The 16,320-nt window shown below is 47.4% G+C and overlaps 1 protein-coding gene across 4 annotated transcripts in view; it reads right to left on the bottom strand.

Annotated features, from left to right (window-relative positions):
* Positions 1 to 16,320, bottom strand: part of TRANK1 (tetratricopeptide repeat and ankyrin repeat containing 1) — a 417,569-nt gene that overhangs the window by 188,006 nt on the left and 213,243 nt on the right. For all 4 annotated transcript variants that reach the window (XM_063922607.1, XM_063922605.1, XM_063922608.1 and 1 more), the window contains exon 7: positions 14,331 to 14,414. In XM_063922607.1, the coding sequence (XP_063778677.1) occupies positions 14,331 to 14,414 (84 nt within the window). The remainder of the gene's footprint in view (positions 1 to 14,330; positions 14,415 to 16,320) is intronic.

Here is a 16,320-nt window from a genome sequence, read left to right as displayed (position 1 = left end):
TACATGTATGCCACTGCAGTGGCGTTGTCGGACTGAATCTGGACTGGTTTGCCCCGGAGCAGGTCCTGCGCCAGAGTGAGGGATCTGTAGACTGCTCGGAGCTCCAGAACATTGATTGGTAGCCAGCTTTTTGCAGGAGTCCAAAGGCCCTGAAAGGAGTGCTGTCCGGCCACTGCACCCCATCCTAGCATCCTGGAGACTGGAATCCATGGTGAGAAGTACCCAATCTGGAATCCAAAAGGGTTGCCCCTGATTCAGGCGTTCTGTCTGGAGCCACCAGGTTAGGGACAGTTGGAACTCTGGAGAGAGAACTCTCGTCTGGGACCTGATCAGATGGAGATGTCCATTCCATCAGGACAGGACTAGGTATTGCAGGGGCCTGGAGTGAAACTAGGCATACTCCACCATGTTGAATACTGAGACCATGGACCCAAAACACCCGACGACTGTGCAGCAATCTGAAATCTTGTCTGTGGTCAGGAAAAGCCTCTGGACTAAAGACTCTAGGAGAGCTCCCATGAGGGCATGAGGGATGACTTTTTCAAGTTGATGAGCCAACCATGTTGTTGTAGGAAGGCAATAGATAGCTAGAGATTGTGACCAAGGAACAGGTACTATTGCTCCTGATTGCAGGAGAGATTGAATAACCTCTTTGAGGGCCGCAGTCTTGCTGGGATCTGGAGGGGGTACCGTGCAAAAGAACCGTTGGGGTGGACGCCTCCTGAATGAGAATGCGTACCCTTGGGAGACCACTTCTTGCACCCAGGCGTCTGTAGTGGTCAGGCGCCAGACTTGTGCTAACTGAAGAAGTCGGCCTCCCAACCTGGGGTCCCCCACGGGGAGGCCTGCCCCGTAAGGCTGAGGGCTTGTCGTCAGGCTTGGTAGGTTGACGTATTGCAGTTCCGGTCTGTTTGGGTTAGGTAGTCTTTGAGAAAGTAGTTTTTCTGGGAAAAAACTGACCTTTTGCTTAACAGTGTGGGCGAAAGGTGGAGGTCAGAGACCGTGGAGCTGAGGCTGAAGGTAGGACATCCGTCTTGGCAGCTGCCAGTGAAGCCACAATTTTGTCCAATTCCACTCTACACAAGATATCCTAGCACAGTCAGTCGCTGGAACTGGGTAGAAAGAAGTTAGTTGCTTGGGGAGTGGAATCTTTTTACCATGATTATTCCAAGCTTCACATCTGAGTTCCATAACATGTTCAGACAGAGGAAATTCATCTTTGACTACCTTTTGGCACTTAAACAGCTAATCATTTTTAGATTCCTCTATCTGAAGGATATATTTAACAGCTCTTAAAAGGGCAGATACATCCAATGAGGACTGCCGTTCCTCCCCTCTGTAGGAAGACTTAGAAGGCGGTATTCAATTCTTTTTACCCCCGTCCACACCCATTCTGTTTCTACTGACAAGCGTAGTATAATAATTTCAGCTTGCTAACCCTGGTAGGGAGGGCGCCCAACCCTTTACGTAACTAAACCGGATTACTATAAACGTGATATGCGCGATACTGGGGATCACTTTAGAAAGGAGATTGTCCGTAATATTTCATTTGAATACCACCCAGAGAGAGATCCCAGTCTGTCAGCCCTTCACCTTTTAGATTGTAAGCTCGCAAGAGCAGTGCCTTCTTTCCTCATGTGCCTTTCCTTTTCTTACTTAGAGGCCCTACACATTAGGTGATTTCACTGAAAGATATGAACGACCTCGTTCATTAATAATCGAGATATCGTTCATAACCTTTAGTGTGTAGGCACCAACGATGAACGATGTGCGACCATGCGCTCGTTAATCGTTAGTGCCGGGTCGCTTATACATGCAGGCCAATATGGACCAATCTCGTCCATATTAGCATGCATTGCTATGGGGTCGGGTGACGGGGGGAGTGAAGAAACTTCACTCCACCCATCACTCCCCCCCACCGCAGGGTCGCCCGTACGCCGAAACGGCCGTCGGCACCTCGGCGGCATATCGCCTAATGTGTAGGGCCCATAACACTATCTTAAACTCCATACTCCCTTTGATGGCACCTAACCCCTGGTTTTCCATACAGTGCCTATCCTATATAGTCTTGAACTGTAAGTGCTGTTTTCTTGTTTGCTCATTTGATTATGTACTGTGTAATGGGCGCTGCGGATCACATGTGGCACCATATACAGATGTGTCCACTTACATCCTTGCTATTTTACTCAAATTGGCACAACATGCAAAACACGGCTAAGCTGTTTTTCACGAGTAGAGAGTATATGGATTTTAACAGTTTTGTTTGCCATAATAGTATATGTATGAAGTAACATATTAAAGATGCAAATTAAGAAAAATCACAAGGCATGGCTAAATCTCTGAGTCTATGGCATGCAAAACCGTGCCATACATGGCGGGATATAGCAAAGATGTATTTGAACACATCTGCAAATAAAGGATGATAATAATAATAATAAGAGCATTCTCTTCCTCACCAGAAGATGCCTCTGAATCAGTATGTATATACTGAGAGGAGGGGACAGTACGTCTAGTGGCTTTAGAGGGCAAGGGCTTGTCACTTTGTAACATCTAATACAAAAATGTAAGAAATCACTTCTGCGCTCATCAAAAAACTGAACATCATAAGGGTGAAGTGTGGCAAAGGAAAGTTCATAATCCACAGTCTTAGGGGTATATGCAATTCACGGCGAATCGCGGCAAATTATCGCCGTTTCTTAATTCGACACAATTCGACAGGTGAATTCCGGCAGGTGGCTGCCGGAATTCACCATATTCAATGAAAAACGGATTCGACAGTCCCGCGGGCGAAAAACGGCCGATTTGCCGGATTTTGCCGCGATTTAAAAAAACGGGAAAAAATGGGAAAAACCCGTAAAAAAAATGGCGTGGGGTCCCCCCTTCAAAGCATAACCAGCCTCGGGCTCTTCGAGCTGGTCCTGGTTCTAAAAATGCGGGGAAAAATTGACAGGGGATCCCACGTATTTTTAAAACCAGCACCGGGCTCTGCGCCTGGTGCTGGTGCAAAAAATACGGGGGACAAAAAGAGTAGGGGTCCCCCGTATTTTTTACACCAGCATCGGGCTCCACTAGCTGGACAGATAATGCCACAGCCGGGGGTCACTTTTATACAGTGCCCTGCGGCCGTGGCATTAAATATCCAACTAGTCACCCCTGGCCGGGGTACCCTGGGGGAGTGGGGACCCCTTCCATCAAGGGGTCCCCCCCCCCAGCCACCCAAGGGCCAGGGGTGAAGCCCGAGGCTGTCCCCCCCCATCCAATGGCTGCGGATGGGAGGCTGATAGCCTTGAGTAAAATGACAGAATATTGTTTTTTCCCGCAGTACTACAAGTCCCAGCAAGCCTCCCCCGCAAGCTGGTACTTGGAGAACCACAAGTACCAGCATGCGGGAGAAAACCGGGCCCGCTGGTACCTGTAGTTCTACTGGGAAAAAAAATAAGATTTTACTTACCGATAAAATCTATTTCTCGTAGTCCGTAGTGGATGCTGGGGACTCCGTCAGGACCATGGGGATTAGCAGCTCCGCAGGAGACAGGGCACAAAAATAAAGCTTTAGGATCAGGTGGTGTGCACTGGCTCCTCCCCCTATGACCCTCCTCCAAGCCTCAGTTAGGATACTGTGCCCGGACGAGCGTACACAATAAGGAAGGATTTTGAATCCCGGGTAAGACTCATACCAGCCACACCAATCACACCGTACAACTTGTGATCTGAACCCAGTTAACAGTATGACAAACGTAGGAGCCTCTGAACAGACGGCTCACAACAATAACAACCCGATTTTTTTGTAACAATAACTATGTACAAGTATTGCAGACAATCCGCACTTGGGATGGGCGCCCAGCATCCACTACGGACTACGAGAAATAGACTTATCGGTAAGTAAAATCTTATTTTCTCTGACGTCCTAGTGGATGCTGGGGACTCCGTCAGGACCATGAGGATTATACCAAAGCTCCCAAACGGGCGGGAGAGTGCGGATGACTCTGCAGCACCGAATGAGAGAACTCCAGGTCCTCTTTAGCCAGGGTATCAAGTTTGTAGAATTTTACAAACGTGTTCTCCCCCGACCACGTAGCTGCTCGGCAGAGTTGTAATGCCGAGACCCCTCGGGCAGACGCCCAGGATGAGCCGACCTTCCTTGTGGAATGGGCCTTGACAGATTTAGGCTGTGGCAGGCCTGCCACAGAATGTGCAAGTTGAAATGTGCTACAAATCCAACGAGCAATCGTCTGCTTAGAAGCAAGAGCACCCAGTTTGTTGGGTGCATACAGAATAACAGCAAGTCAGTTTTCCTGACTCCAGCCGTCCTGGAAACCTATATTTTCAGGGCCCTGACAACATCTAGCAACTTGGAGTCCTCCAAGTCCCTAGTAGCCGCAGGTGCCACAATAAGCTGGTTCAGGTGAAACGCTGACACCACCTTAGGAAGAAACTGGGGACGAGTCCGCAGCTCTGCCCTGTCCGAATGGACAATCAGATATGGCTTTTGTGAGACAAAGCCGCCAATTCTGACACTCGCCTGGCCGAGGCCAGGGCCAACAGCATGGTCACTTTTCATGTGAGATATTTCAAATCTACAGATTTGAGCGGTTTAAAATGTGATTTGAGGAATCCCAGAACTACGTTGAGATCCCACAGTGCCACTGGAGGCACAAAAAGGGGGTTGTATATGCAATACTCCCTTGACAAACTTCTGGACTTCAGGAACTGAAGCCAATTCTTTCTGGAAGAAAATTGACAGGGCCGAAATTTGAACCTTAATGGACCCCAATTTGAGGCCCATAGACACTCCTGTTTGCAGGAAATGCAGGAATCGACCGAGTTGAAATTTCTTCGTGGGGCCTTCCTGGCCTCACACCACGCAACATATTTTCGCCACATGTGGTGATAATGTTGTGCGGTCACCTCCTTCCTGGCTTTGACCAGGGTAGGAATGACCTCTTCCGGAATGCCTTTTTCCCTTAGGATCTGGCGTTCCACTGCCATGCCGTCAAACGCAGCCGCGGTAAGTCTTGGAACAGACCTGGTACTTGCTGAAGCAAGTCCCTTCTTAGCGGCAGAGGCCATGAGTCCTCTGTAAGCATTTCTTGAAGTTCCGGGTGCCACGTCCTTCTTGGCCAATCCGGAGCCACGAGTATAGTTCTTACTCCTCTACGTCTTATAATTCTCAGTACCTTGGGTATGAGAAGCAGAGGAAGGAACACATACACCGACTGGTACACCCACCGTGTTACCAGAACGTCCACAGCTATTGCTTGAGGGTCTCTTGACCTGGCGCAATACCTGTCCAGTTTTTTGTTCAGGCGGGACGCCATCATGTCCACCTTTGGTCTTTCCCAACGGTTCACAATCATGTGAAATACTTCCCGATGAAGTCCCCACTCTCCCGGGTGGAGGTCGTGCCTGCTGAGGAAGTCTGCTTCCCAGTTGTCCACTCCCGGAATGAACACTGCTGAAAGTGCTATCACATGATTTTTCGCCCAGCGAAGAATCCTTGCAGTTTCTGCCATTGCCCTCCTGCTTCTTGTGCCGCCCTGTCTGTTTACGTGGGCGACGGCCGTGATGTTGTCCCACTGGATCAATACCGGCTGACCTTGAAGCAGAGGTCTTGCTAAGCTTAGAACATTGTAAATTGCCCTTAGCTCCAGTATATTTATGTGGAGAGAAGTCTCCAGACTTGATCACACTCCCTGGAAAAAAAAAATTTTTTTCCCTGTGTGACTGCTCCCCAGCCTCTCAGGCTGGCATCCGTGGTCACCAGGACCCAGTCCTGAATGCCGAATCTGCGGCCCTTTAGTAGATGAGCACTCTGCAGCCACCGCAGAAGAAACACCCTTGTCCTTGGAGACAGGGTTATCCGCTGATGCATCTGAAGATGCGATCCGGACCATTTTTCCAGCAGATCACACTGAAAAGTTCTTGCGTGAAATCTGCCGAATGGAATCGCTTCGTAAGAAGCCACCATTTTTCCCAGGACCCTTGTGCAATGATGCACTGACACTTTTCCTGGTTTTAGGAGGTTCCTGACTAGCTCGGATAACTCCCTGGCTTTCTTCTCCGGGAGAAACACCTTTTTCTGGACTGTGTCCAGAATCCTCCCTAGGAACAGCAGACGTGTCGTCGGAAACAGCTGCGGTTTTGGAATATTTAGAATCCACCCGTGCTGTCGTAGAACTACTTGAGATAGTGCTACTCCGACCTCCAACTGTTCTCTGGACCTTGCCCTTATCAGGAGATCGTCCATTTTCTTTGAAGAAGAATCATCATTTCGGCCATTACCTTGGTAAGGACCCGGGGTGCCGTGGACAATCCAACCGGCAGCGTCTGAAACTGATAGTGACAGTTCTGTACCACGAACCTGAGGTACCCTTGGTGAGAAGGGCAAATTGGGACATGGAGGTAAGCATCCCTGATGTCCCGGGACACCATATAGTCCCCTTCTTCCTGGTTCGCTATCACTGCTCTGAGTGACTCCATCTTGATTTGAACCTTTGTATGTAAGTGTTCAAATATTTCAGATTTAGAATAGGTCTCACCGAGCCGTCTGGCTTCAGTACCACAATATAGTGTGGAATAATACCCCTTTCCTTGTTGTAGGAGGGGTACTTTGATTATCACCTGCTGGGAATACAGCTTGTGAATTGTTTCCACTACTGCCTCCCTGTCGGAGGGAGACGTTGGTAAAGCAGACTTCAGGAACCTGCGAGGGGGAGACGTCTCGAATTTCCAATCTGTACCCCTGGGATACTACTTGTAGGATCCAGGGGTCCACTTGCGAGTGAGCCCACTGCGTGCTGAAACTCTTGAGACGACCCCCCCCACCGCACCTGAGTCCGCTTGTACGGCCCCAGCGTCATGCTGAGGACTTGGCAGAAGCGGTGGAGGGCTTCTGTTCCTGGGAATGGGCTGCCTGCTGCAGTCTTCTTCCCTTTCCTCTATCCCATGGCAGATATGACTGGCCTTTTGCCCGCTTGCCCTTATGGGGACGAAAGGACTGAGGCTGAAAAGACGTTGTCTTTTTCTCCTTTATACGGCAATACTTCCATGTGCCGTTTGGAATCTGCATCACCTGACCACTGTCGTGTCCATAAACAACTTCTGGCAGATATGGACATCGCACTTACTCTTGATGCCAGAGTGCAAATATCCCTCTGTGCATCTCGCATATATAGAAATGCATCCTTTAAATGCTCTATAGTCAATAAAATACTGTCCCTGTCAAGGGTATCAATATTTTCAGTCAGGGAATCCGACCAAGCCACCCCAGCGCTGCACATCCAGGCTGAGGCGATCGCTGGTCGCAGTATAACACCAGTATGTGTGTATATACTTTTTAGGATATTTTCCAGCCTCCTATCAGCTGGCTCCTTGAGGGCGGCCCTATCTGGAGACGGTACCGCCACTTGTTTTGATAAGCGTGTGAGCGCCTTATCCACCCTAAGGGGTGTTTCCCAACGCGCCCTAACTTCTGGCGGGAAAGGGTATACCGCCAATAATTTTCTATCGGGGGAAACCCACGCATCATCACACACTTCATTTAATTTATCTGATTCAGGAAAAACTACAGGTAGTTTTTTCACACTCCACATAATACCCTTTTTTGTGGTACTTGTAGTATCAGAAATATGTAACACCTCCTTCATTGCCCTTAACAAGTAACGTGTGGCCCTAAAGGAAAATACGTTCGTTTCTTCACCGTCGACACTGGAGTCAGTGTCCGTGTCTGTGTCTGTGTCGACCGACTGAGGTAAAAGGACGTTTTAACGCCCCTGACGGTGTTTGAGACGCCTGGACAGGTACTAATTGGTTTGCCGGCCGTCTCATGTCGTCAACCGACCTTGCAGCGTGTTGACATTATCACGTAATTCCTTAAATAAGCCATCCATTCCGATGTCGACTCCCTAGAGAGTGACATCACCATTACAGGCAATTGCTCCGCCTCCTCACCAACATCGTCCTCATACATGTCGACACACACGTACCGACACACAGCACACACCCAGGGAATGCTCTGATAGAGGACAGGACCCCACTAGCCCTTTGGAGAGACAGAGGGAGAGTTTGCCAGCACACACCAAAACGCTATAATTATACAGGGACAACCTTTATATAAGTGTTTTTCCCTTATAGCATCTTAATATATATAATCATATCACCAAATAAGTGCCCCCCCCCTCTCTGTTTTAACCCTGTTTCTGTAGTGCAGTGCAGGGGAGAGCCTGGGAGCCTTCCCACCAGCATTTCTGTGAGGGAAAATGGCGCTGTGTGCTGAGGAGAATAGGCCCCGCCCCCTTTTCGTCTGGCTTCTTCTCCCGTTTTTCTGAGACCTGGCAGGGGTTAAATACATCCATATAGCCCCAGGGGCTATATGTGATGTATTTTTTAGCCAGAACAAGGTATTCTCATTGCTGCCCAGGGCGCCCCCTGCAGCGCCCTGCACCCTCCGTGACCGCTGGTGTGAAGTGTGTGACAACAATGGCGCACAGCTGCAGTGCTGTGCGCTACCTCATGAAGACTGAAAAGTCTTCTGCCGCCGGTTTCTGGACCTCTTCACTTTTCGGCATCTGCAAGGGGGTCGGCGGCGCGGCTCCGGGACCGGACTCCATGGCTGGGCCTGTGTTCGATCCCTCTGGAGCTAATGGTGTCCAGTAGCCTAAGAAGCCAATCCATCCTGCACGCAGGTGAGTTCACTTCTTCTCCCCTAAGTCCCTCGTTGCAGTGAGCCTGTTGCCAGCAGGACTCACTGTAAAATAAAAAAACCTAAAAACTTTTTCTAAGCAGCTCTTTAGGAGAGCCACCTAGATTGCACCCTGCTCGGACGGGCACAAAAACCTAACTGAGGCTTGGAGGAGGGTCATAGGGGGAGGAGCCAGTGCACACCACCTGATCCTAAAGCTTTATTTTTGTGCCCTGTCTCCTGCGGAGCCGCTAATCCCCATGGTCCTGACGGAGTCCCCAGCATCCACTAGGACGTCAGAGAAATACCCAAATAAAAACAGTACACAGACACAGTGACAGTAAAACTTTATTACACACTGCCGACACACACATACTTACCTATGTTGACACGCCGACTGCCACGGTCTCCGACGATCCGAGGGTACCTGTGAAAAAAATTATACTCACCTTCCAGCGTCCAGAGGTACATCCACGTCCAGAGATACATCCACGTACTTGTTAAAAAAAAAAAACGAACACTCGTACCACCGGACTGAAAGGGGTCCCATGCTTTCACATCAGACCCCTTTCCCCGAATGCCGGGACACCACGTGACTCCTGTCACTGAAGTCCCTTCAGCCAATCAGGAAGCGCTACTTCCGTGGCGCTCACCTGATTGGCTGTGCGCTGTCTGTGCTGTGACAGCGCATCGCACAGCTTTCTCCATTACTTTCAATGGTGAGAACTTTGCCGTCTGCGGGGGTTACCCGCGGTCAGCCGCTGACCGGCGGGTGACCTCACCGCTAGCCGCTAAGTTCCCACCATTGAAAGTAATGGACGGAGCTGTGCGATGCGCTGTCTGAGTTCAGACAGCGCACAGTCAATCAGGTGAGCGCAACGAAGTTGCGCTTCCTGATTGGCTTTAGAGACCTTTCTGTGACAGCTGTCACTCTGAGAGGTCTCTCTGCATTCGGGGTAAGGGGTCCCATGTGTAAGCATGGGACCCCTTTCAGTCCGGCATGGTACGGGTGTCCGGTTTGTTTTTTTTAACAAGTACGTGGATTTATCTCTGGACCCTGGTTGAGGTGAGTATATTGATCTTTTCTTTTCAGGTATCCGTGGATTCTACATGGAGAAGAGGACCGATGTCGGCGTGTGAACATAGGTAAGTATGTGTGTGTCGACGTATGAAATAAAGTTTTACTGTCACGGTGTGTGTGTCCTGTTTTTATTTGGGTATTTTTTTTCCAGTAGAACTACAGGTACCAGCGGGCCCGTTTTTCTCCCGCATGCTGGTACTTGTGGTTCTCCAAGTACCAGCTTGCGGGGGAGGCTTGCTGGGACTTGTAGTTCTTCTGGAAAAAACAATATTCTTGACATTTTACCAAGGCTATCAGCCTCCCATCCGCAGCCCTTGGATGGGGGGGGGGGGGGACAGCCTCGGGCTTCACCCCCCTGGCCCTTGGGTGGCTGGGGGGGGGGACCCCTTGATTGAAGGGGTCCCCACTCCCCCAGGGTACCCCGGCCAGGGGTGACTAGTTGGATATTTAATGCCACGGCCGCAGGGCACTGTATAAAAGTGACCCCCGGCTGTGGCATTATCTGTCCAGCTAGTGGAGCCCGATGCTGGTGTAAAAAATACGGGGGACCCCTACTCGTTTTGTCCCCCGTATTTTTTGCACCAGCACCAGGCGCAGAGCCCGGTGCTGGTTTTAAAAATACGGGGGATCCCCTGTCAATTTTTCCCCCGCATTTTTAGAACCAGGACCAGCTCGAAGAGCCCGAGGCTGGTTATGCTTTGGAGGGGGGACCATTTTTTTCAGGGATTTCACCATTCCATCTATAAAAAAAAAAAAAAAAAAAAAAAATATTATTTTTAAAAATATATAAATAATACTTGTGCCTCCCAAAAAGACAAACCAAGTACCTAATCCCTTCTAATATAAATAGATCTGATATTACCACGAAAAAAAACCACAAAAAAAAACATGTTTTAAATTTTTTTTATTGGTTTCACCCTCCAAAGTGTGGCGGATTGAAAATGACGAATTTGCTGTCTAAAAGCACTGCTGTCGAATTTCCAAACTTGAATTGAATATGCTTTTGTCGAATTGCAGCACTTGTATCATTGCAGAAAAGTCGAATTTGCAAAAAGTCGAATTTCAAAAAGTCGAATTTTGAAAGTCCGTTTTTTTGACGGAAAGCACTGAATTGCATTGACAAATTTTTTTTTTGGGCGAAAAATACCCGAAATTCGACAATTTCGGGAATTCGACCGCAATTGCATATACCCCTTAGATGAAATGTCTGTTCCCTTTCTCAGTTCTTTTTCAAGGAAATGTTACAGGGTACGAGATGGCTTGATGCGTACCGTACTCACTTTACAACGTGAAATTTCCCTTGCATAAAGGTATCTTTAATTCTGCGTTCCTTTCTTTTTCTCCTGCTTCTCCAAATGATACACTCGATCGGTTCTTATCCTCGATGCATATCAAGGTTTGCTGTGGAAATATCACAGGGTAGCAAGCTCCTGATCTGCAGGGGTTTCAGGATTTCTCTCCAAATACTGAAACCCCTGCAGATCAGGAGCTTGCTATACTGTGATATTTCCTTCAGAGCAAAGAAATCTCAATGGAACTCAACCTATTTCCTTAACTACCCTAACCAGGAACAATCCTAACTTCATACGCACAGTCCATTCATGCTTCCTGATCTCCTGATTCACTTATATGGAATTATTGATAACCACAGCAAACCTTGATATGCATCTTTAGTCATAAGGGGATCTTTATTCAGCCCTATCTAGACACGGGAAAAAATTAAACAAAGAGTGGAATTCCAGACTGAGTACTATTCATGACCACTCCAAAGATACCTTTACGTATAGGTTACAGCACTGCCTAGTGTGAGTTGGGTACGCCCACGATACCTACCATCTATCTCACGTGTGTGTGGGTGACTCAGATTGGTAATATCGGGATTAAGGATTCACCAGTATGAGTAAAGATACCTTTATGTGTTTCCATCCTCTCTGTATGGATGCGAGTACGGTACGCACACCCATATTAAGAGAAATATGATATAGGTATTGCGCTCTTTTGGAGTGTTCACCTATTAATAAGAACTTACTACACTATCAGTCGTTTTCCTTGTTCCTTTTCTCCATCCTCAAGGATAAGAACCGATCGAGTTTCTCATTTGGAGAAGCAGGAGAAAAAGAAAGGAACGCAGAATTAAAGATACCTTTATGCGAGGGACATTTCACGTTGTAAAGTGAGTACAGTACGCATCAAGCGCATCCTTGAAAAAAGAATTGAGAAAGGGAACAGACATTTCATCTAAGACTGTGGATTATGAACTTTCCTTTGCCACACTTCACCCTTGTGTTGTTCAGTTTTTTGATGAGCGCAGAAGTGATTTCTTATATTTTTGTATTTCATGTTCCAGGGTGGTTGAGTGACCACCTTTAGACTTCTCAACTGCAGCTCTCTGAGGCGCAGCAGCCCTCTATTACCATTATTTCAGACTTTGTAACATCTGTTGGAAAGCCATGGAGGTTTGTGCCAGACTTTGCATGGAGGTAGAAAGCACATACACCCAGGAGGGGAACATTAGTTTGGACTGGTATAGCCTAAGGTATTGGTATGACAGGATGCACCTGCTGAGGAAAACCCATAGGGGGTGTTATCATGCCAGGCGGTCAGCTATCTAACCCAGTAACTGTGAAAAGGAAGCCCAGGGGGGATCCTGCAAAGAGACTGGGGGTGCTGGATGAAGAGATGCATTACAAGCAGAACATAAATCACATTGTACAATGTCCTGAGGGGATAAACCTGTGGAACAGGACTTACATGAGAGGAACAGAGGTGCCTCAGCCTCTTTGCGATCCTTGCCTTTGCTAGACATAGCTGCAAGGGAATTATCGCACACGATATGGCAACAGGTAGGGTGCAACATTGACAATACTGTGATTAACGCCACAAGCTCTGAGAGCTGTGAAGATGCAGAAGCCCTTAAACATCTGGTCTTAGGGTGAAAGGGAAGGAAACAAGGGACAATTATAAGATGACAGTGAATATTGAAAGAGAATCAGACAGCAGAGCTAGCACAAGTCACAGACAGTAACCTAAATCAACTACATAGCCGCAGTGGCAGACAGGATATTATCTCTGTATATTGCGCTTGGAGAGGTATACAGGGAGACTGGACCCAGCGCTCCCACAGACCTAGCTGCACTGAAGATGGCTGCCGTGGGTCTCTGAGGGGGAAGGGGGTGGAGAAGAAGCAGGTCAGCGTCTGGAAAAAACAGTGGAAAGGCACTCTGAGCTGGGGGAGGGGCCACAGGCAGAGGGCTGGCCCCCTTTATGCTGGTGTTACCCACCAGTACTCTGGCCCCTAAATGTGTTACCCATGCCAGTAAGAAGCCCTGGTGGTCTTGTGGCGTCCCGGGCAAACCTTGGTTCACACCAGCTCCGCTGGTCTATCTCCCGAGTCCGGAGGACAGACTGCTAACAAGACGCAAGTTTCCATGAGCGGGAACCCATCTTACCCACCCCCCATGGTTGGCTTGCAGTCCTGGGGTACCCGGAGTGAGCTGTGCTAGCCGTCGCTCCCCGTGACCCGCCGGAAGTACATGGCCTACGGCCTGAGTCTCAGCCCCGGTTGCGGGTGATGGGGCAGAAGCCTAGCGCTGCTGCTCATTAGCTATAAACACAGAAAGAAAAAAAAACGAAAAGCTTGGGCCTGCTTAGAAGCAGCCCCACTGTTAAAACGGTGAACCAGCTCCTGCTGGCACCAAACTAAAACTGAAGAGCTTGAACATGGAGGTGGGGTATAGGGGTAAGAACTGGAGAATCTTGGGATACCTTAAAGCTTAACTGTTTGGTGCCTGGTCCTATACCACCACCACCAACCCCACTGACTCCCCTGTGGGGCACTATGGAACCGGAAGAAGAAAACTTGAATAAAGCGTTTGAAATCATCAAGAAGACTGACAGAAGAATGGAGCTACACAAATACATTACAACACACCAGAGAAAATGACTGTATCTCATTTTACATTATTCAAGTGATTAGTTTGAAATCATTGTTTGTAAACATTAATACACCAGCAAAACAATTAGACAGAATACTATATATAGATTTGATATTAAAAACTTGAGGTTTTAACAATAGCATTGGATTTATAAAATATACTGTAATTGGTGATTATCCAGTTTCATTCTCTTACCAATAGATTTTCTATTTCTCTTACATTTACCAACGTTTAAAACTTGACATCACAACCTTATTATGTATTAATTGACATATAACAGACACAAACCTATCTCATCCACCGCATGCTCTTATCTGTCTGGTAAGGTTTTATTATTTTTCTATTGCACTTTAAGGGTTTTTGTCATCTTGTTTAACACGGATTGGTATGCTTACAGTTTTTATATTAATTACTATCGGAAATTGAGAACATCTCTCAAAGACTGCCACATGTAAGGCAATCAGATCCTTTACAAAGCTACTGTATGGATTATAAAAAATGACCTGCTGTAGATAATCTTATGACACCATTTAGTTCAGGTCAGTGGTACAACACTCACAATACTGTAATAAGCACCATGTACAGTACATACTGTAATTATTAATAGAAATCACATGCATGGACCCTGCTATACCTCAAATATGCCTCCCAGTGGTGCTTTCAGGTCCTTAACATCTTTAGTCAGTCTGTCACGTGATGACATCAAAAAAAGACAGGACTAGAAGATAAAATTATTTTTTTAGAAACATATAAACTGTACATTTAGCTCATAGAATAATATGCATTTACATAGTTTAACAACAGTATTAAAATTAGTGGTTGGTGAAGCGGTGTCCAGCACAACATGGAAACAGTCATTTTCGTACTTGAACCTTCTTTTTAGCATATCTCTTGCAACACTGAGAACCATACAAGCACAATATGTATGTGGATTATTATAACATAATTAAATGCCTGTTTAACTTAGCACGTGATGTGGGCTGTTGCTGGACTTTTAAAACTCTTGTCCTGAGTCACGGTTGCAATTTCCCAGGTTTCAACTACCTGTGCATCACAGACACTAACATGCTACACTGTATAGAGCATTATAGGATACGCTATGCATATATTATAATATCAAAGAGATGTTAAAATATGCCAAAACTCCTGCAAATATTATCTGTATAAAAAGTTGGTTCTCACATTTATGCAATGTTTAACAGAGAAACTTGTATATTACAAGCAATTATTTAGTTCTTATTGTCGCATGCAGTCAGATAAAGCCAGTTGGGATCCCAGCATTCAGGAGACCGATGCTGGGATCCCGGTACCCGCTGATATCCTGACAGACGGCATCCTGGCACCCGCCTGATATTCTCATCTCGGTCGGAGGGTCCATGCCACCAAGTGGGAATAGAACCTACTAAGCTCGCCATTGGGCCCGATTCGTGGCGAGCGCAGCAATCCCGCGAGGGGACTCGCTGCAGGGATTGCGTATGTATCCCCTTACTGTAAACTATTATTTCTTCAGTAAATAGGATTTTAATTACCTACCGGTAAATCCTATTCTCGTAGTCCATAAGTGGGGTAAGCTAGTACGATGGGGTATAGACGGGGTCCAAAGTAGCCAGTGCACTTTAAATTTCTTCACTGGGTGTGCTGGCTCCTCCCCTCTATGTTCCCTCCCACAGGCAGTTATAGGTAAAATAGTAAGGAGAAAGGACATACAGTATATGACAGAAGGAACATAACAACGAGTGGTGAAATTTATACACGAGCACACCAATAACAGAACAACCAGCAACGGCTGGTAACAACAAACAAGCAACAGCTGAACAGGTAACCATATAAAAGAGAACCTGTAGGAAAGTCAACGCACTGAGGCGGGCGCCCAATATCCCTTATGAACTACAAGAAAAGGATTTACAGGTAGGTAATTAAAATCCTATTTTCTCTAGCATCCATAAGGGATATTGGGGAAAGTCAGTACGATGGGGATGTCCCAAAGCATCCAGAACGGGCGGGAACGTGCGGAGACTGCCGCACCACCGCCTGCCCAAACTGGGTATCCTCTTTGGCCAGGGTATCCAACTTGAAGAACTTAACAAAAGTGTTCTTCCCCGGCCAGGTAGCAGCTAAGCACAGTTGCAAGGCCGAGACTCCACGGGCATCCACCCAGGAAGACCCCACCGATCTTGTACAGTGGGCCTTCAGAATAAGAACAGGTAAGGCTGCCGACAGATAGGCCGTTGGATAGTAAGTCTAAGCCAACGAGTAATGGACTGCTTTGAAGCAGGAAAACCCTTTTTCTGCGCATCACAGAGCACGAATAAAGAATCCGTCTTTTTGAAATGAGCCGTTCGCCTGACATAGATCTTCAAGGCTCGCACAGCATCCAATGCCTCCGGAGGAGCAGAAGTCAGAACTGGACGGAACCACAATAGGTGGATTCAGGTGAAATGCAGAGACAACCATCGGCAGGAACTGCCGTCTAGGCCGGAGCTCCGCTCTGTCCTCGTAAAAGACAAAGTACGGACTTTTACACGATAAAGCCCCCTATTCTGAGACACGTCAAGCAGAAGCCAGGGCCAATAACATCACCATTTTCCACGTGAGGTACTTGTCTTCCATAGTCATCAGAGGTT

This window comes from Pseudophryne corroboree, chromosome 5 (assembly GCF_028390025.1).
Source record: "Pseudophryne corroboree isolate aPseCor3 chromosome 5, aPseCor3.hap2, whole genome shotgun sequence".
Classification (NCBI taxonomy): Eukaryota; Metazoa; Chordata; class Amphibia; order Anura; family Myobatrachidae; genus Pseudophryne; species Pseudophryne corroboree.
Note: the sequence above shows the minus strand (reverse complement) of the source record. Positions and strands in the feature narration are given on the sequence as shown.